A 22,255-nucleotide genomic window follows, 5' to 3' on the forward strand; every position below is an offset into this window, starting at 1 on the left:
TGCCACTATGCTGAAGTACATATTGACGTTTCAAACGTCGCCAAATGTATCAACTGGGGCAATCAAATGATATAATAATCCCATAAAATCAATATATTCCGTCGCTTTGCCAACAATTTCAACGAGGACTTGCAAGGGAATATAAGTTTACACCTTAACGGGTCTAGGCCAGACCGGACAATGTATCTATATTCGGCATCTGAGTTTTGCCACTTTGATATTGAGCAGAGTGTAAACGGGTTTCTATAGGCCTACTTGCTACCGATATTACCCCATTAACAAGTTATACAGCAGTAGCCAACACCCCAATCTCACGGATTTGGTTTTTTATGGTACAATAAACATATGAAATCAAGATTGTCCCCGTGCGCCTGCTTGATTTTATACATCATACAAACGACAGCGATATCCATTTCATCGGTTGGCTGAATAAGCATCATTCGCTGAATAGGCCTACCTATATATGTAGCGCATTTCGCCCTCGATGTTGTGTGATTGCGGGTCAAGATCACAGCAGAGAGTCACTAAATATTCGAGCAAACTTTTGTCACAAAGCAAGTAATATTTTTGAGACTGTCAAGGCACATGCTCGTTTAGTGTTGATTTTTTATGCTGGCAGCGCCGTGCATATAGTGGCCCACAGTTGAAATGCGATAAATTTCAACCTAAGATGTTATAACCAGGGCTTTGGAGCAGCCGTTAATTTGCATTGCTCCAGCTCCGGCTCCGGAGCTTTCTTCTATCATACATTAGCTCCGGCTCCAGTTCCGGCTCCAGCTCCGGCTCCAAAGCCCTGGTTATAACGAAGTGAAAATTGTAATATATGGAAAAGGTTCACAGTGCAGAACCTACGAAGGTTCGTTTGTGAACGTGAACCTCTAAATTTGCGAGGTTCACACACAGAAACCGAACGTGAACCTCGCGTTCACACCATCCCTAGTGTAAACCAAACCTGGTCTAGGACACCTGCTGATCCATCATTTTCTTCAACGGTTCTCAGTTCTCCTCAACTGATGCAGTGTTAATTTTTTAAATACTGTCTCGTTTCCGCCGACCGCTTGTCCCATTGTACACCGCCTATGGGGCACAATGGGATAAAAAGGTATGTTTTTCAATTGGCTGTGCTTTCGTTATTTCTTCGTATTTTCAAATCATTTTCCTTTGGAAATGTGTGTTTCATGTTCATCCATCGTTTTGCCAAGGTTCATTGGTATTTCTGGATGTATAATATTTTTATGACTAAATTGTGATCATTGGCCCTTGTGCCCCAACATCCCTACAATACGAGACGCAATGCGATGTAATGAACAGATCGGAGAATCTCGAAACGATCAAGTACGACCTTGCTTCGACAAACTTATACCTGCTTACATGATATAGCCTGCACATTAGTATCGACAATATTAACGGTAATAAGTTTTTATCTCGCAATCAGAGATATATCGGTGTCTTTGTTCGAAATTTCATACCACCGCATCCGGCGCGCCGTGGAATTTCTTGAAAGGGCCAAATTAAAAACCATTTGAGTCTGTTCATATCTATCGCATCTCATGCGGTGCAATATGGATTTTAGAGAACAAACAGAACAATATTTGTGTCAGTAATGAAGCTGAAAACCGGCGACATCCACCTCTCAATTAACCATCAAGGACCCTCGTGAATTGTTAGCGGGATGATGGAGTATGCGACTATCGAACGGAGCACAATACATCGCGCTTTTATGAGTTGAGCGGGGAGCTCTCAACAAGTTGTCGAACTGTCAAAATTTCATACCACGGATTCATACAATCTTGTCTGTAATTTCCCGGTTCGTTATAGAGCTAGTAGAGATGTTGCAAAGAGTAGTCCTGGTTTGTTTGTTGTTGGCTGCATCGCACGCTGAAGACGAACCGAACGACGATACCGGGTAATATATATTTGCACGTGAGGATAAGAATGAACGCACTAATAAGTGGCTTAAATACGCAGATCATGGGAGATATCATTGGAAGAATTCGAGGCGGTTGCAACGTCAGGAAGTAAACTAGTCATCGACGTGAGGGAGCCGGATGCGGTCAAACGCGATGAAGTCGATGTTAACAATTACTTAAACATTCCGCTTAATGACGTAGGCAAGTGGAACTCTGCGTTTGAGGTTTCATGCTAATTCTTAGAGGATTGCTTGGCGATATGCCTACATGCCGGCACATGAATTTGAATAATTGTTCGTTGTACAAAATTCAAATCAAATTATGGATTGATTTTCCTGTTATATCTGCCTGGAACGATTGGCGTAACTACAAATCTTTCAGGGAAGATTATAAAAGGGTTTCGTGGAAACGAACTAACTGGGGACATATTAATGCGAAGGGTTACCCGTTACTCCCACTGCTTACTCGTGATTGTTTGAATTTCTTCACTTGACATTCAGAGTACTGGGTATGGTTTCCGCTCCGTACCAAGAAAATATAACTCTTTCCGGGACTCACTCCAGCGGGTCCAAGTTCAGTTGCGTTGTCGCACTGGGCGCCGAAGCCTCAATCTCCGCTTCGAGGCTAGGGAATGTTAACTAGATTATCTTTTAAACTCCTTGGGGCTTAAACTAGCAACGTCATCTGATCGACAGCTGCGTTTGCAGGTTCCTTAGGGTAGACTGGCCCATGTTGAACAGTGGTTGACATAGAACCCTTCTCCACCCGCAACCATCAAAGCTCCCATTGGAATATTTGCTGCTGCCACGAAGGACGACTCATCTGGTCCTTACGGGAGACCTTGTGCCCGCGGGCAACGCGTTGGTGACCTACGTTTTAATCTAGAGCATTTTCAGTTACCGTGATGCGGGGGCCATTTCGCACTGTTTCTATGTATCAATTTTGTTGGATCCAAGATCTAACTGTAACCACTAACAAAACTCCCTCGATTAAAATGGAATTAAGTTACTGGCCTTATCGGATTGTGAAGGAGGTAAAGGCAATTTCAAAATAACGATTTTGAAAAACTTGGCAACAACAAGCGGTTGTCAAATGAAAGTTACGGCGTATGTTTCGGCCGGTTATATGCTTCCTAGAACGATCATGTCTCGATTTTGCTGGTTGAACATTTCATTTTTCCATAGAATCTGCCTTGGATTTATCGGAAGAGGACTTCAAATGGATGTACGACGTTGACAAACCGGGATTGGATCAGGATTTCGTGTTCATATGCAATACCGGCCGTAAAAGTGAAGAGGCGGTGAAACTATCCAGATCGATGAACTTCACCAAGTAAGCGTTATGCTTAAGCCGGCCGCACAACCAGATGTGCAATGTATCTTCCGTTACAGCGCGAGATATGTCGTGGGTGGAACGGTCCGTTGGATTAAGGAAAGGCCGAACTTGATAGTTGACATTGAAGACGAACATCCCGAGAACGAGACGGATACCACCGTTCATTATAAAGATGAATTGTGATCTCAACAAATGTAGAAACTTTTAGGAAATACGCCTTGGCCTCGGAATACGACGAGAATGTTCAGATTTTGTAGCAAATCACTTGTTGGGGATTGATTTAGTTGCCATGAGATACAGGCTAGTACAAACTTGGACAACTATATGATTTTTTGGAGTCTAATTAGAATAATTAGAGCAACACCCGGGTAATCCAATTCTAATCTAATGTTTGAAATAATTACTGAAATGTGTCTATGCTATAATTATAGGCTAATGTAATTCCTGGTTTTCCTGAAAATACAACGGGAGCACTGTTTAGTCCAAAACGAGCCAAGCTCGGTGTGCATACATTTACAACTCTCGTGCTTATGAGAAAACTTTGATATTTGATATGAACTGAACCGGTTTCTTTTGCTGTATTTCTTCCTAATTAGGAACTTACTTCAATTCCCAACTTTTGGCGTACTAGCTAATTATAATTCTAATCTAATTTGGAAAATATGAAAAGTTTCTGGTTGTCCAGCTCTGCTACTGTAGCTAACCCGAAACACCTCCTAGGCTAGGGTACGAATCTATCACTTTTGTCCATCGAGATCAGTGTGCGTGTGGTTGAAGACTGACACTATCGATCATTATCGATTTAGCACGCGATAAAAGTATTCCAAGTTACCTGAGCATTGAGCATACCAGTACTACAAAACCAGCTTAATGTCAATTTCTTTATCGTTGGTCCCTTCGTTTCATCAAGTGGTATTCCATCTCATCAGATTTGAATAATGTGTGGGACTGTGGGTTTTTACAGTGTGTACAAAATTGCACATTGTATAATGCACATGTGTGCCACGAAACTATATAGTAAAACATCTTGCAGCTCCAGAAAGTGCGGACTATCATCCTTTCTCTCTTTATTGAATTAATATATAATACTGAGTGGAGATATCACAGGCGACGGTGAATAGCCTATAGAATCGATATAGCATATTTAGAACTAAAGACACCGCTAGTCACACACTCTATTTAATCACGGATTAGGAATTCCCTCCATTGTCTCGGGGTATGTGCAACTGCATTCCTTCTGCACCGTGTAGAAATGCCATGCAATCATGCTTGGCGGTGCGCTATGTATTTGCAATATGATTAGGAATTCTTTCGGCTTACCGGACTGCCGCTGCCATGACGCTGCATTAGATCGATGGTCAATAAATCAAGGTATGTATGTAGCTTGTTGATGAAACTCGAAAACGTTACTACAGGATTCGCAGAAAGCACAGTATATCGTTAAATCATCGGTGAAGAATTACGGAAGAATGCAAGGAAAGAGAAAATTGTAGAGCATTTGTGAAATTAAAACTTGATAAATCGACTTATTTCATAACAATAAATAATATACACGGTTTTTATGATCGGATGCAAATTATGACAAATGCGATCGGCGTCATCGACCACGGTGTCACTGTGAATACCCGAGCCTTTGAAGAAAACGTAACGATTTTCCAAAGCATTTTATGAAATATTGCGGACCTTAAGACTGCAAAAGTGCACGGGGAAAAGCTATAGGCTAATGTTGAACTCTTCAGACCGATATTGAGTAGGTCTGGATAAATTCTGGTTTATTCGATTAAAAGTTGAATAATAAGATTCGAGTCGAGCCGAAAACATTCGGGTTTATTTCAGTATGAATATATTATTCACTCTTTAAATATTAATTAATAATATGACGTCATAACAGTAATCATGACTTAAACGTTCAAATATATTGAATTTTGGGGCAACAAAGGGAAAATCATGCCAGTTACACGTCGTGTACGATAATTTTGCATTTCGGGACCATCATGAATATTTCGTAGCAATTTACGACCGTTATGGGGCTCGATCACTATATACCTGACAGAAATATGGTTCCACGAATATTCTTAGCTTTGTACAGCACGTTCTTCGACGCTGACATAAGGCCAGTTAAGGTTTCGAGACTCCAACGGTGTGAATGTGAATGTGTGTGTGCGTTGAAATGGTATTTTTCGTTCTTAAAGTATGGCTCTTGATGTAAAGGCTTATATTTTCGTTACTGTAAAGAAATTGACTCAATCTCGACTCGAATCACTAGAATTGAAGATTAAATAGTATATTCATATTGAAATGAACCCGAATATTTTCGGCTGACACTCTTCAGGGGTAATCGTCAGCAACTAGTAGAGAATTGGAAAGAACATTGTATATCAACAATCGTATCACAAAATATGACGTCACCAGCATGAAAGAGAGAGCGTTCAATGTACTATTTTTAGGTGGTACACGAACTCCTTTTGTTGACAGAGTTTTGGTTGGTGTATTTTGATAAAAGTTGATTCCAAGGCACACAAATGGAATTGTGTGCCATTTGTGTGCCATTTGTGTGCCTTGGAATCAACTTTTATCAAAATACACCAACCAAAACTCTGTCAACAAAAGGAGTTCGTGTACCACCTAAAAATAGTACATTGAACGCTCTCTCTTTCATGCTGGTGACGTCATATTTTGTGATACGATTGTTGATATACAATGTTCTTTCCAATTCTCTACTAGTTGCTGACGATTACCCCTGACGAGTGTCAGCCGAAAATATTCGGGTTCATTTCAATATGAATATACTATTTAATTGTATATTGAAGTTCTGTACCTCCGAGAAGCTCTAGAATTGAAGAGCTCGAAGTGATGTGCCAATTCCTATAATATTGGCCGGTGTTACGTCATAGAGAAAACGCGGGCCCGGAATTAATTACGCATGTAATACTGGATGTAAATTGAAACCGTTTGTATTTCAGTTAGACCAGGGGTGGCCAACCTTTTTGGCCAAAGGGCCAAATGCAATTGACCAACCAGCGCGCGGGCCACTAGCCGCACCAAACGCAAAAATTGTTCAAAGTTTATAGGTCAATAATATTGCTACTTGAGTATATTGCGGGTCTGCTGTATATCGCTGGGCTAAGTTCACAAGGATTTGACTATTCGGCGCCTGGAGATATCGATATCGAAAGCTTCGGCAAACATGCGTCAATCATTTTGTGCCTATACGTTTCATCTTCGACGGTCCTTCTGCATGTTGGACGACACTTTCTCTCGTAATTAAGAATATAGTTACACTCGATCTGGTACATTATGCGTTCTTTCATTTTCAGTGGGGGGTCTAACAATATTTTAAAAGCAAGAAATCGAGTGACATCGTATTGCGGGAAGCGGGGAGAAAATTATTACTTTAGATAAATCTACCGCAGAACATTCTGCTTTATTGTAATGTTTGAAGATCTACCAAAATGCGACTGGCCCATGGATCTGCCGACGCGTCGGAACTGATATTTTAGTCGTTCAATTCGAAGTGTTGCGGCCAGACTAATCCAATTTTTGGTTGGCTTTGCAAGTTCACAATCTGGGCAATTGATTTTTGATAATATTAATAATTTCATAAATTACCTCGCGGGCCTCTCAAAACCTACTCGCGGGTCAAATGTGACTATGGTGTCGCCACGTTGACATGTTTAAAAAAACGGCTAAATATAAATGTATGAACTTTTCACGGTAATTATTATAGAGTTTGCGTCATGGTTTTACGTACAATCCGTCGACGCCGTACCTACGCAATGGCCGGCCTAGCGTTTGCATTCGTTGGTCGTCCGGTTCCTCGAGACAAATCGGCGGTATCGGGCTTCGACTACGCTCCGACCTGTCATGCATACCTATCAGACCCGCCACGCTTTTTCTACGTCTTAGAGTAGAGCCGCCGCCGCGCCGATACGGCATCCCCAACCCCGGGTTTGGCGGTGATAAAGTCTGCTTCTTTTGGTTGGAGCTAGGCACTAACCTCCTGAATAAACTCAACCTACGCTCCGGTTTATTATTACCGGAGACACTTTTGCGCCGTTTGATTTCGCGGCATAGTTCTGCGAAAGCCTCTCGTAAGCTTTCTGTTTTTCCGTTATCGTTGGCTGCACAAGCGCAGCACTCGAAATAAGCCGCCGGTATCGTGAGGCATAATTTCCTCGCTCTTTCGGGCGAGACCTCGCGACTGTGCTTTAGGTCGGCTTTGTTCCCCACAACGACGTAGGATATGTTCTTGGCCGATTTCTTGTATTCCAGATCTTCCTTGATTTGCGCGATGCTTTCGAATGATGGTTCCTTCGTGACGTCGAACACGATCATGAAGCCGTCCGCCCAACTGACGATGGTCTCTTCCTTACAGAAAGAAAGCACGCAGTCAGAATCAGCAGTCTTTTATTACATATCGCTACCAATATGCTGGTAATCAGTATTTCAAAATATATATCCATCCATAGTGTAACTGCATGTTGGGAAGAGCAGCATATGGCCGTTAGACATCAGCACATTGCACTATTGCAGTCATGAGAGTGAGACTCGTGCTTGTATTGTTTTTTTTTTTTTTTTTTTTTTTATATTTACCTTTCCTAACTAAACATTTTTTCACAGCCAGACTGTTCTGAGTCAAGTGTACCTGTTTGATGCTGGTGTGATCAGACTAGATGACCTTCACGGTCTTATCGATCATTCCTATCTAATACCGAATACTGTGCACGCATATTTTCTGTACCACCATCACTGCCGTTTGTTATGTATTTTGGTTCGATGAAAATAAAGACTCTCTCTCTCTCTCTGGTATTCATCGTATTTCAGCATCAATGGTCAACTGATCATTTTACACCAGACATATATTATTACGATCACGATTCCTCCGCTGACGGCTTATAGCACGGGTCACTTTTGTTCTCCAGGGGCGTTTTGTCAGACACCCATTACGTGGATCAAATGGCGATGAGGAACCTAGCTAGATAAACCTCCAATATACTCAGGTAGGGCTTCAGCGGGCGAACTCGGTCGGACTAGAACCCACTACTCGTCACCTTAGTGCTTGAATAGAATTAGTTGTCAGCCAGATCGACCTGTTGTTCTTTAGGAAGTACATGTCAAGTGGGATAAATCAGTCTTAACGTTGCAGATTAAAACATGTTCATCTCTCACCGAAGTGAATTCGTTGTACCATGGTAATCTAAGATTTGGGGGAGGTAAAGGTGGATTACCGGTAAAAGAATACAAATAGGCAGAACAACTTCAAGATCATATAGTAACTTTCAGCGTATCAAACAACTTGAAGAATTATTTCACGTGCAACTGCATGCAGTGGATATAATCATATATACGTACCAGTTCGATAGAGTCCGATATCTCAACTGACACACTTTCTCCCTCTAGCAATACGTTGGTCTTGTACTTCACCTCTGAAAACATCATTTGTCTCATTTACTTGATTGTCGTATGGGGCGTGACCTTGTTATTATTCTGTATAAACGATTGCTTTACTCGATAATTTCAATGGGTGTGCGCATTAATCTAAATGTTTCAATCAGCGAAGAAGTGCTAACTGTAAGTCATGTTAAGTGCATTTTGTTTGCATACTGCTTATAAATAAGTCCCAATGAGAGGGCGTTTATGTGTAAAGGATCGGTATAATTCGTCGTCTCCAACGCCTTTTCCAGACAATGGACGGATAGCAAATATTGATTGTGTGTATGAGGTGACCGACGACCGCTTAAATAGAAACGCATTGGATGCTCTGCAGTCTAAACTGTCAACTCATCTCATCTAAATTTCCCCAACCGCCAAGTGGGGCCCAGTGCAGTGACGCTCAGTGCCTTGGCAGTCGTGAATCTACTTAATACGTGGTGATGCTATTAGCTGCGGCTTATTCACTTATACCTGGGAGTGAGAATACGAAGACACGGGCCCGAGGTGCGTTTTGACAGCGCTAAGCTCTCCGGGGTATAATGTAACGAGAAAAGGCACGCGTGCATGCATTATTGAAAGATTCCTGGTCGATGACCCATAATGCAAAGAGTGACAAACGACTTATCATTTTATTCGGTCGATCCTGGCGCGGAGTTCCGAATTAGGAGTCTCATCTAATCTCAGTTAATGCTCACGGTAGCAACACTGCGAAAGGAGAAAGGCTCGTAGGAGTTTCACGATATTTGCGCACGGTAGCATTTCGGAAGTTTATAGCAACAACGACGTGATCGTCAATCCGCTTCATATCAGGGAGAAAATGTTTGAGGCAACAAGACTGAACTCATCATTACTAAGTTACAACGTGGTCTATAGTCAACAACGTATACGATTCAATATCACAAAATACGCTTTTATATCACGTGTATAAATGTATATATACGTGCGTACATACGTGTGTATATACGTGTGTAAATGTGCAGTGTGCACTATGCCAGTGGCGCTCAGCAAGTATGATGCGAACGCACTTGGTTGTGAACTGAACACTAACAATCTGTTAATATATACAAAGCATGGGGAATTTTAAATATTTCATGTATAAGACATGTACTTGAAATAATAATAGGAAACCTGATATAACCACGTGGATTTACTCCTATTCATGGAATCATAATCTCACCAAAAGTCCATTTTACTAAGCCAGGACCTCCATGCCGCGCCAACGTGGAGTTGAGTCATGACTTGTTGGGTATATTTTACCGCGAAGGCCATTGGAAATGTCGGTATTATTGCATAGTTGGTTATCAGTAGCGACTTAAAATATATATACATCTATAGATGTCGATCAATAGTTCACTATTTAGAGATGCCCTTTTCAAGTCGTTGGGTTTGTTATCTCCGACGAAGCAAAAAAGGGTTTTTATCTTTGTTTTAATCGGGTAAAACACGACACGCCGCGTAAAATGTTTTATATCTTGAGTTTATGACCGCTCTATTTCGGGATAATGGTGACGTGAAGATTGTGTGGTTATAGCAACGATATTAGGGTATGCACAATGTACATAACCGTAGATATGAAATCGATGTCAACTATTTCGTAAGTATCTCTAGTGATTCTAGTGGACCTACATCGTTAATCAGATATGGCATAGTTGTAAAGTGTGATTGTGTATTCTACATGTCAAGATTCGACTGCCACGAAAATGTCAGATAGCTATCTTGGATCAATTATGCCGCACGCGAACAAAGCCCACACCATACGCCTATAGCAGTGGTCGGGAACTTATGGCTCGCGAGCCATATATGGCTCTTTTGAGTATAAGATATGGCTCTTTGAGAAATTTTCAATTTTATACCTTAATTATCAATATTGCGGTAACTTGTTAGTACATTTTCAAGACGACGAGAGTAACTATTCTGGAGGCAGCACAAACATGTCTTTGAGAGGTCAAGACAGTGGGGTATCCGGGATTAGGGGCACTCACCGCCCTCTCTAACCCCTAAATTAAAGTTGCTGTCGCACCGACGACTAACACCGCTCGCTAATTCGATCTACCAACCATCGCACGCCTAGAAATCTTTAATCGCACGATACCTTCATTGGCGAACCAAAATAGAAGACATGGCGACACTTGTAGGGCAAGGCAGTATTCAAATACACAATGTATTCCTGATCTACACCGAGAAATAAAATGCCGTGGAAGTAATATGCACAATTTCGAACTCAAATTAAAAACAACGCCATACCTATTCATTTTCTTGATTGGATGTTAGCTTTATAGCATCGCCGTAAAAATGTAGATGTGCAACGCAACGTTACGTTACGCCGAAAATTTTAGGAGTCGATCAATGCTTAGGTTTTCAAAATCAGTGCAATATTTACATTTGATTAATATCAATGTATATAAATCCTAAGCTATTTACGATGAGTTGCGCTGTCACAGGTGATGCTTGGCCCGTCTGTGCCTCATCTGAGTCGTACCTCTCCTTTCGCGCTTCATTTTCGAACAAAAAATATGAAAATAGCGTGATTTTGAGAATGAAAATGTTCATAATCCAGTCATTAATAAACATCGATGGAAGTTTGAAGGGTTCACAATTTTACTTCACGAATCCCCGACGACATCTGAGACACTGCCCCACTTGCCTCCCCTAACCCCACGACATGCACTGACGTATCATATATGATGGGTAATTGGGTATATACTGCTGTAGTGACCATTTTGGGCTCCACCTACCCATGTGGGCAGAAATATATGCCGCACACCACGAACCCCATGTACTAGTGCTATCAATACGTCAGCACTGACGTTCAATTGTGACGTAACAGTTGATGGACATGTATGGCTCTTTGGGAGTTACAATTGAAATTATTGGGCCAAATATGGCTCTTCGGCCGAAAAAGGTTCCCGACCACTGGCCTATAGTATTCGTTGAGCGGGAACATTACTTGCCATGCGCAATGCGTATCCATGAAACCGGCTGTAGAGAAGATGCTCGCGCATTTGCACAACACACATTAAATAGCACAGCTTCAAGTTTCAAACGTGGCGAGGTAAAATTCATTCGAACGGCAGGGCGTATATTATAATATTATAATGAGAAAGTATACGTTGCATATGTTTGGCCTTATTGAATTCAGACCAGTGTGCTGTGCAATCGCTTGGCTTTAAGTCCAATACCACCGTTACTACGGCACACGGTATTCCGATTGAGATTAGATGAGTACGCCTTTATGTTCAAACGAAGAAGTTCGATGGAGCTTATGGACAGCTCATCATATGCACTGAATTCAAGAATATATCACATACCTGTATCTGATTGGTATTCACCGATGAATCGTCCCGTAAGATATTTCACCACTAGCGCTGAAAAGCAAATTCAGATTGGATTGTAGCTCGCTCACTTTTTCAAATCTATAATTTATTGCGATTTTTGTGAACATATACAATCAAATCACTGCGCGTTGGTGTTTTCTCGTTGAAGAGTTCACATTCTTTCAGGGTCAAGATGTTAATGTCGATTCGACAAACGTGAATGTGTGAGCAAACACTATTTCGGAATCGCGTTATCAAGAACTGCGTTACAGTGGTTTAAAAGTGCGATTAGCTATCTATTTTAGACACTAAAGTTCGTCCCGTGATAATATACAAAAGCCGCTCGACTTCGGAACGCATCATGAGCCATAAGGTAATGCGACACCTAGTCCTATGTGATCGAATCCGCGGGGTTCCAAATCCGGAGTAGATAACCTTCTTATCTGAATTGCCGCGGAAGCAATAGATCTCGAAATTCTTTTATCGCCAAATATTTGCGGTCGCGCCAATTCAGTCTGTGGTTACCCTCATCGGATTAGCATATATTAAATATATCTTAATAATTTAGCATTTCAAGATGTGCGTGAATTTTCAGGGTCCAGTATATGTTGGATAGGATTGTTAATTATTACCCTTAAACTTGTTCAGCTGCTGTTATCATTCAAACGATATAGCTGTTACCGTTATTGAGTATATGTGTGGAAAGTTAACAAAGGTTCGATTTTGGTCACGGTAATGTTGCTTAATGCATCTATTTATAGATTGGGCATGAAACCGTTTGGTCTGATGTAATCGGCCCATTGCTGCATTCTAAAAATACTTGGTCGAGGAAATAACCAAAATAACGACTGTAATGCTAGCAGACTGGAACAACTGAAATTTGTTTTAGCTTTTCAGAATTAGATTTGAATTAGAATTATAGCTACACATATTTTCCGAATTGGACTAGAATTAAAATTATAACCACACAGTACTTTTTTCAATTTGATTAGAAAGAGGACTATAGCTAATACACAGTTTTTCCTGAATTAGATTATATAATCAGAATTACTAAATTCGCGGAAACTTGGACATTGAATGTAGTTCAGTTCATATCAAATCAGCGATTATTCTCGTAAGGATAAAAATAACATGCGTCCGTACAGCAAGCTTGGCTTGTTTCGCACTATACGGTTCTACTTTAGCATTTTCAGGAAATCCGAAGAATTAGAATTAGAGCAAAGAAACATTTTGATTGGAATTAGATGAGTGGCATTTTGCGGTAACTATAGTTTGCTGAAACAACTATAGTATTATCTAGTAGGGATGGTGTGAACCTCTGAAAGGTTCAGGTTCGTGTGAACGCGAACCTTTTTGAAAGGTTCAGTGTGAACGCGAACGTGAACCTCATGACGTCACGTGACGTCCTATTGCTAATTTCAACCCAATATTTCAATGAAGTGATGGCCTATATTATTGTACACGATACCTAGCGACGACTCGGGCCACAAATGCCACAATGCGGAAGTACATATTGACGTTTTAAACGTCGCTAAATGTATCAACTGAGGCAATCAAATGATAAAATAATCCCACAAATCAATATCTTCTGTCACTTTGCAACAATTTCGACGAGGACTTCTCAGGGAATGTAAGCTTACGCCTTAACGGTTTAGGCCAGACCAGAAAATGTATTCGGCATCTTGAGTCATGGATATTGAGCAGAGTGTAAAACGGGTGTCTATATACTTGCTACCGATATTACCCCATTAACAAGTTATACATAAGTAGCCAACACCCCAATCGCACGGATTTGGTTTTTATGATGCAGTAATAAACATTTAAAGTCAAAATTGACCAATCCGTATACGCCTGCTATATTTTTACATCAGAAAACGATATCAATTGAATAAGCATCATTCGCTGACTAGTGTATTTCGCTCTTGATGTTGTGTGATTGCCGATCACAGCAGAGAGTCACTAAATATTGACAAACGGAAAGCTGGTTATTTCGAGCAAACTTTTGTAACAAAGCAAGTAAAATCTTTTAGATTGTTAAAGTGCATGCTCATTTAGTGTTGATTGTTCACGCTGCCAGCGCCATGCATAGAGTGGTCCGCAGTTGAAATGCAATAAATTTGAACCAAATAAGTTGTAATGAACCAAAAATTGTAATATACATGAAGAAGGTTCACAGTGCAGAACCTACCAAGGTTCTGTTGTGAACGCGAACCTCAAAATTTCCGAGGTTCACACACAGAACGCGAATGTGAACCTCACGTTCACACCCTCCCTATTATCTAGTTGTCCAAATCTGAGTGGTGCTATCGCTATAGTAGTCGTATACTATATCTATTATATGTTGTATGGGTCGATGCCAGTACCGCCAAGTAAAGCTGACACGTAGATCGATCAGTCTCTACTTTTCCAAAACATATGTTTGGAAACACGATCCCTCAAAACTACATGTAATTTGACACATTTTTCATCATTTGCCTATCCGGTAGAGCAGGGGTTCTCAACTTTCCTTGCATAACGGGCCGCATCTTAACAGCAAAAACCGCTGCGGGCCGCAGAACATTATTACCGTATATTTGTGGACTACTATTATATTTAGGCTAATATAGCCTATTTACCAGTCGTATATGTGCATTAGGGCTGTTCAAAAATAACTTTTTTTCCTGAATCTTGCTGGTTACTTGATTAAATCGTTAGGTTGCCTTAAAAAACGACGCATACCAAATTTGAATTCATTCCGACAAATATTCGCGGGTTACGTAGAGTTTGAAAATTTTGGATTTGCCCAAAAACGCAAAAATTTTTTTTTTTTAATTTTCTGCCAACCCCATGAAATTGTTGGGCTGTCTTCAAAAACTATGCAAAACAAATTTGACTCAATTCCAAGCCGTAGAAGCGGAGTTATTCCAGTTTTTCGGTGATAATTCTTGGATTATCCACCAATCAAGGATAATCCCAGAATTATCGAATAAAAACTGAAATAACTCCGCTTCTACGGCTTGGAATTGAGTCAAATTTGTTTTGCATAGTTTTTGAAGACAGCCCAACAATCTCATGGGGTTGGCAAAAAAATTTGAGAAAATTTTTTTTTTGCGTTTTTAGGCAAATCCAAAATTTTCAAACTCTACGTAAACCACGAATATTTGTCGGAATGAATTCAAATTTGGTGTGCGTCGTTTTTTAAGGCAACCTAACGATTTAATCAAGTAACCAGCAAGATTCAGGAAAAAAAGTTATTTTTGAACAGCCCTAATGTGCATTTAGTACATTTGTATGCATTCTACAGCATTAATGGACAGCGTTCGTAAGCTTTCAGTTGCTGTTTTTAGTGATATTATGTCATCTTCTGACGGAACAAGTAAATCTCTTCATGAAGCGTGTATTGCATTCGTTCCCAAGTCGGTATGTGCACCTTCAAACCCTTGCACCAGAGAACTGAACTCTCTGTTTCAATGCGTGAGCGAGCAAGTATAAAATTATGGTAACTTTTTCGATACAGAGGCCATTGTCACTTTGAGCTCTCAGTGATATGAGAAGAAGTATTATGTTCGGGGTATTTTCTGAGCAAACCAATCAACCCTTCTCCTTTCCTTCCATGGCTGATGCCCTGCACCAATAGTTACAGAAGTCAGCTTTGTCAAGTTGATGTTTGCTAGTCCCATCTCCCCATGTTTGCGCGGCCAGCATTACGTCTACAAATATATCCACTCCGATAGAATGCTCCACTACAATTAGCGTTGCAATGTCCGTGGATTTTTTCCAATGCTAGGTTAAAGTATAGTCTACGCGGCAACGTGTTTCAAAACATGCGACAAAAGATCAACTGACATTGCTGTTACTCTTCTTGTCACGGTTGAATCAGACAACTGCAGCTTCGAAATTTGTTAGGTGAAGTTGTCCTTGCTGCTAAATTCCGGAAACAGCGGAGATTCGCACAGTATAGTAACGTTTTGTTGAAAACACACCTTTTCTAGCAGATTTCATGGGTTTAGCGATATACCAAGCAATTTTGAACCATGCGTCTTTAACGTCGTCGGCAATCTCAACAATGCCTCAAAATATGGATTGCTGGGCCTGAGACCTAGCTAGCAACGCTTTTTTCTAAGATCAGGTGGTATGTATAACTACAGATGGAACTGTCCGAAGACCTATTCAAAACAATAAGAATCTAAACTCGGCCATATATCAAGAAACCAGAACACATTGAAGAATGAGAATAAATCAAACGAAACAGAGACGGTGCGATAAGAGAGCTTAAGTATAGCTAAATTAATATGTAACAATACTGTGTCGGTAGTAATTGCGATCATATAGAAAGATCTCGCGGGCCGCAGAATAAGCGTCTGCGGGCCGCTGGTTGAGAACCCCTGCGGTAGAGTAACCCGCACGGCGTTTTTGCTGACTTCGAGTCAATGCTAACGTTCGCGAAGCGTCTATGTGCTTTGACATGAAGTGCAGACCCTAACGACTTATAGAGGGTGAGCATTGCGCAAATAAAAGTAATTATAGTACGGTGTGAATATCCGGTATATTGTTGGTTGAGCTCATATCTTTAAATGGAATTCTCGATCCAATTAATACGCAGAATCCTGATCTACATGGATTGTAATGTTTTTATGATATACATTTTGAACTGCGTGTCTTATTCAATACAGAGCTTACTTACAGACCTTTCCTGGTATAGGTGCAGTACACACACTGGCAATACTTACTCCGGAAACTTATTGGACGCACAGAACTTCAATAAACAATTGAATAATGTCTTTATGTTGAAATAAACCAGGATATTTTCGACTGGCACTCGCCAGGGTAATCGTCCGCAACTAGTAGTCGACAGCCTATTGTTGATACATATTGTCATGTCCACTTCTCTACTAGTTAATGACGATTACCCTTGACAGCCGAATATATTCGGGTTTATTTCAATATGTATACTTAGGAAACTGTTTTATAAGCTAAAATAACATCTTTCTGACGCAGAAATCTTGGTGCGGTCGAAATTAGTGGAATTCATAATTTGAGGTGTGGCTAAAAGCCGGGAATGGACACGCTTCTATCTCCGTGTACCAGTCCGTGCCCTCCTTCTGATGAAGGTCATAAATTTACGGGTAACATACCGATTCGACAAATGCACTTTTTCAAGAGTGATCTATTGATTTCCGCTTTTCCGTTTCCTTCTAAAACACGGTGAAAGCAACACCAGACATTCCGGTAAAGATATTATCTCTTGAAGAATGAATTGGGCATTACATCCAGCCAGGAAACGACGCCAATTTTGTCGAAGTTCCGGGCGTGTTGAACTTTAGTTCCCTGCAAACGTTTTGATGCCAACCCCGCAAATTCGGCGATCAATCAAAAGGCAGTCTTTATGTCGCGGTATAATTGGCTTATAGATTTATTTAGTTGGTTTTGAGACTTTAACGCCAATTCTGATCGTTTGAAAGGGAGAATGTTATTGACATAACGTCCAAGAAATTCTCATTCGATAGGAGAGAACTCACGATGCAACTAGAGAAGCAGTTCCCAAACTTTTTTTGTTGTAAACTTTTCGACACTCGCGGCGCCCGTATGAATTCAAACTTTTGCAAATTGTTAGATATCAAAATGAACAACGCTAAACTTATTTCATGTGAACGATGTGCTAGTCGATTTTGCACACTCTATTGTTATTCATCTTTTTAGTATTAGTAATCATTAAAATCATTGTGCGGTGCTTATAACAACGAAGGCCTTTTGCACCACAAGCCAATTTACTTCATCAACAACACAAGCTATTTTATGAGTTCTGTAAATGGCTTTAAGATATTCATGGTATTAAGGTAATTATTACTAATTATAAATTATATAGACACGTCGTCTTGATGCAATTACAAAATCAAGTGGTCTCAGTCAATAAGTTGCCCACGATTAACGGGATATTTGCTCGGTACGCGATGGTTCTCTGTATCTGGTACCGCTGTTCCAGTGTCTGTCTATCGATTGTTGTTGTTTTTGTTATTGTATATTTAACAAAATCATTAAGTGCTTATCGACTGACGGCCTTTTGCAATCAAATCGTATACACTTCGTATACACTACGAACGTATAGGTCACATTGCACGTTGCACATTGCGTTACATTGCACGCTTGATTAAACCGTGGTTGGCTCAGTAGATTATTTGGCGGAGAGTCACTGGAATGTATTTGGATTCGAAGACCTCCTTGGAAATTCAATCTATAATTGTATAGTGTATTCATATTGAAATAAAACTGAATATTGTCAGCTGACACTCGTCAGGGGCAATGTTCCCTCCAATTTTTCACGAGTCTACGCGCGCTCAGCAGCTCACTGCGCGGTCCCTTGGACGACAGTTCGTAACGACTAAAACATAAGATCATCACTTCGATTGGACTGCCGAATTACCCACTTTCTCGTTAATTTTCTGGTGTTGACTAAAAAAAGGTCATCACTTCGGCTTTTTGTGGGCAGCTTAGATTTCCTGTGCGCAGAGACCGTGTCAGCACTGCGCAATTGCGCACGGGCGCAGCATAGAGGGGACATTGGTCAGGGGTAATCGTCAGCAACTATGGTAGAGAATTTGAAATAACATTGTATCTATACGATTGTTGATACACAATGTTCATTCCAATTCCCTAATATAGTAGCTGACGATTACCCTAGACGAGTGATAGACGAAAATACTCGGGTTTATTTCAAAACCAGAAATTAGATTAGAATTAGATTACCGGCGTTTCGTTCTAATCACTCTAATCTGACAAATATAATTATCTGGTTGCCCGATTCTGGCCCGCAAATCTACTGTCGTCAATGACGCTATGCCATGGCAACGGTGCTGGGCATTTCAGTTGGATTCTATTTTTCTTGAATTAATACTGCGAGCTTATCTACTGTACTTATCGATAAAGAAGCCACGAAATGCAGCAGATTTCAAGACGTGACATTACAAGAATAGCTGCTGTCGACTGCAGCTGTTTTTTACAGGACAATGTTCGGTAACGGTCTGGGTGACATTTCGAGAATCAGCAGACGACACGACTCGTCGACGATATATTACTGCACACAGCTGGAGATTGTGATGGTCAATACGTGATTTTGACTGGCGCTATCTACAGCTGAAGGAGATAGTTCGGGAAATCTAAAGATAAGATTGTACAGGTTGCTCTGGAACACCCGGATTTCATTCATATCCTGATATATCTGAGCGTTTATTGACACAATCACGATCGGGATATAATATCTAAATAAATCAGTTTTGTTCTAGGTACTACGGCAGTGCCATTTCGCCGAGAATAGTTAAGGAATTTATGATAGCTTGTTAGGATCGCTCACACGTCGAATCATTATTGACCTTATACACAATGCAAACATTCTTGTGTGATCTTTATAGTATAGCACCCAGCCTCCATGAAAGGAAAATGTACCATTATACCAACGTCACTTTACATTCATTGCCAATTGAAGATGTCACAGTGAAGATATATCCACTCCGTTTAATAACTCAGCTCGGTGAAAAGCATGTAGGATCGACATTAGCCTTGGAATATGTCACGTACATAGCAGGTGTGACGCTCGAAACCAAATAAGTTTGAGATTTCACTAGAATTCGGCGGTTACCGAGAGTGAAAATATTGAGGTGAGTGTATCGGACCCTAATACGGTAAACAGACACAAATTGAATCATCTCTGATACTACATAGTGTTTATAACCTGAAATCTATTTAGTATCCAACGCTGATGTGTTCGATACAGGCCATTTGACCTAATGTTGGTACATGGCATTTTCTTGATGCCCTTTTGTTCACCTATTTACATAGATGTATACTGGGAATTCTCAATAACACCTGCGCGATAATCGGTATACCTTTCGCGGCCGCTGAAAGATGTGTTGAGCAACTGGGGTACAGTGCAAACAAGCTACAATCGAATATAACGAATTAAACACACACATTTCATGACTGCTATTTTGTGTGGGGTCGGTTTTAGGAATGGCGTGATCTCTATTGAAGTGTCAGTTCATGTGAAGTCAAAAGTTATACGCTTTTCCCGGCCTTTGGTTTTCCTCTTCAAAGTACCAGCTCCATAACCCTCTCACAACTAAGAGATTGGTCCGGTACGATTGGATTTTCGCAGAAAATACGGTACCTTACGAAATTACGATATTTTATTGTACCGCACCGTACTTTTTCCGTGCCTCTTGTCCCCCGATTCGGAAATTTTATTCAGTACTTTAATCGCGGTCGCCATCGACATAGATGTAAAATAAGGACAGTCGATAAACCGGGAAACTAGTAAAGTGATGACTAAAAAATCCAATTCTGGTGTCATTGCCGCAAATAAGGACAAGCTTGCTGCGAATAGGCACAAAATAAGATCACATCTCAGAAATCAGCAAAGTGTGGCAACCTTGATTATAATGCAACTGTGTCGCTTGCAGTATAGCAATGTCATATGCTGCGATGCGAATTGCTATATTCTAGTTAAATCATGCTGGCCATTGCGCACCAGCACGATAAGGCGATAAGCGCCACATGTGTTATTTTCATATTAATAACACAATAACACTAATAATAACACCATGAACCTCAGACAAGCCATTACGACATTTTGCCAAGCACTCGTTCATAGCCGGGTCGTTCCAGATATGTATCTCACTGTCGATATATCTCGGTATAGCTTGGTATCACATCGTCACAAAGTTGAGACACGAATGCCCATCCATGGCATTTAGTTCCAGAGATAGCGTCCAGTGACCCCTCCCCGTATCACTTTCCGATGACAATGCGGCGACATGGCAGTATTATACGCGCAAGAAAGTACCTGTTATTGCATGGTATGTAATCCATGGATCACCAGGTAGGATAAATACTGGTAACTTATAGTTTACAGTACAATGTTGCTGTCAGCATGAGTGCCAGGTTAATCCGCAGTCCAGTATAGCGCGAATGGGATTATCACGAAGTTTCCAGGTTCACTTTATGGCACTACGCACTAATAGAGTGGAAATGAGGCGGGTGAATAAATTGCTTATGATTCCACCATATTCATTTAAATTTTTGTTTGAAACTCTGTGAAAGTTGGCTGCACCATTGTGACTAAGATTTCACTGGCCTAGAATACTTACTTTTGTACTTACTTGGAAATAGCTACTTCTACTTGCATAGCAATAAAGAACTTTCTTGTACTTCTATTGGCGTACCAAGGATGCCTACCTTTCCCATATTACATGCAGCTTACTTATATCATAATTGAAAGAGCCTATCTAAAAGTCATGCTAATCTTTACCTGGGTATGGACAGATTGCACACAGTACAATTGCACACTATTCAGGTTTAGCTACAGTGTGCCGCTACGCTAGAAAGTATATTATATTCAGACCGGTGTCATTGAAAGTGTCACGACACATTGAAATCATGGCTCCAATACTCGCAAAGCTGTTTTTTTAACTGTATTTTCGGGCGCTTTTTCGTCTCCAGTTGAAGCACGAACTTGGCAAATCAAAGTTGTGCATTTGACAAGCCCATGCGACAAGTTGAGATGCGACCAAAAGCAGACTAAACGTACACAATAAACCATACGGGCCATTACCTGATTGCACATCTACGATACATTCGATCGAATCTTTCTTTAAAATGATATGCTAATGTAATTTAATAACTGCGGATTACAGACTACAGCTTGAGTTAATTGCCTTGTATCTATCGCATATTCTTACCGGACTTTCCAACATGCTTACTGCCAACGACCATAATCCGAAAGGTATCTGCGGGCGACATTATTCACAATATCGCTTGCAACGCGCTCCCCAAGCCTCAGTCCTATCCATGCGGAGAGAAACTAACGACTGCCTCGATTTAGTAACAAGTCCATGTGATTTATTAGATTTCTCACTTTTTCGCCCTTCGAATACTCTCGCAAATATGTTTGTCTACTAGCGAGTAAGGCGAAGATTACAATACGCGACAAGGGAATCCATAAAATAACAAGCGTCTGTGGCACTGACACTTAGCGATGTACGTGACCTCGTGGCCTATTTATTTATAGTTAGGATTCTATTTAAGTTATCGCAATTTCCTTACCGAAATTATGATAAATATGGCTGCATTCGGTACTCGCATAGTATTTTCTAGGATCGTGGTTGGCGGTTTACAGGCTTGGCTATCTGTGTGTCACAACGTTAAGCCGTTGATAGTGTTCTAATCAAAACCTTAGTTGAACTTGATAAAACATGCATATTTTCTACTTAAACTGTTATGTTCTTCAATATT

General features: G+C 40.6%; 3 protein-coding genes across 3 annotated transcripts in view; 1 reads left to right on the top strand and 2 right to left on the bottom strand.

The window, feature by feature from the left end:
* LOC145454734 (uncharacterized) overlaps positions 1-22,255 on the bottom strand; it is a 136,133-nt gene that overhangs the window by 77,312 nt on the left and 36,566 nt on the right. The gene's annotated exons all lie outside the window — the stretch shown is intronic.
* Positions 1,695-3,816, top strand: LOC145454739 (thiosulfate:glutathione sulfurtransferase-like). Its single transcript, XM_080332731.1, has 4 exons — positions 1,695-1,906; positions 1,969-2,111; positions 3,095-3,242; positions 3,302-3,816. Exons 1-4 carry the CDS (start codon positions 1,830-1,832, stop codon positions 3,426-3,428), a joined length of 495 nt encoding a protein of 164 aa, XP_080188857.1. The 5' UTR covers positions 1,695-1,829; the 3' UTR covers positions 3,429-3,816.
* On the bottom strand, positions 6,488-21,905 carry LOC145454735 (ras-related and estrogen-regulated growth inhibitor-like). The gene is made up of 4 exons (XM_080332728.1): positions 21,703-21,905; positions 11,987-12,043; positions 8,598-8,671; positions 6,488-7,613 (listed from the first exon to the last, which is right to left on the bottom strand). The coding sequence occupies exons 1-4, from the start codon at positions 21,761-21,763 to the stop codon at positions 6,981-6,983; spliced, it is 825 nt and encodes a 274-aa protein (XP_080188854.1). The 5' UTR covers positions 21,764-21,905; the 3' UTR covers positions 6,488-6,980.

The sequence above is a fragment of the Botryllus schlosseri genome, chromosome 13 (genome assembly GCF_051294905.1).
Source record: "Botryllus schlosseri isolate E-star chromosome 13, Bs_hap1, whole genome shotgun sequence".
Lineage (NCBI taxonomy): Eukaryota > Metazoa > Chordata > Ascidiacea > Stolidobranchia > Styelidae > Botryllus > Botryllus schlosseri.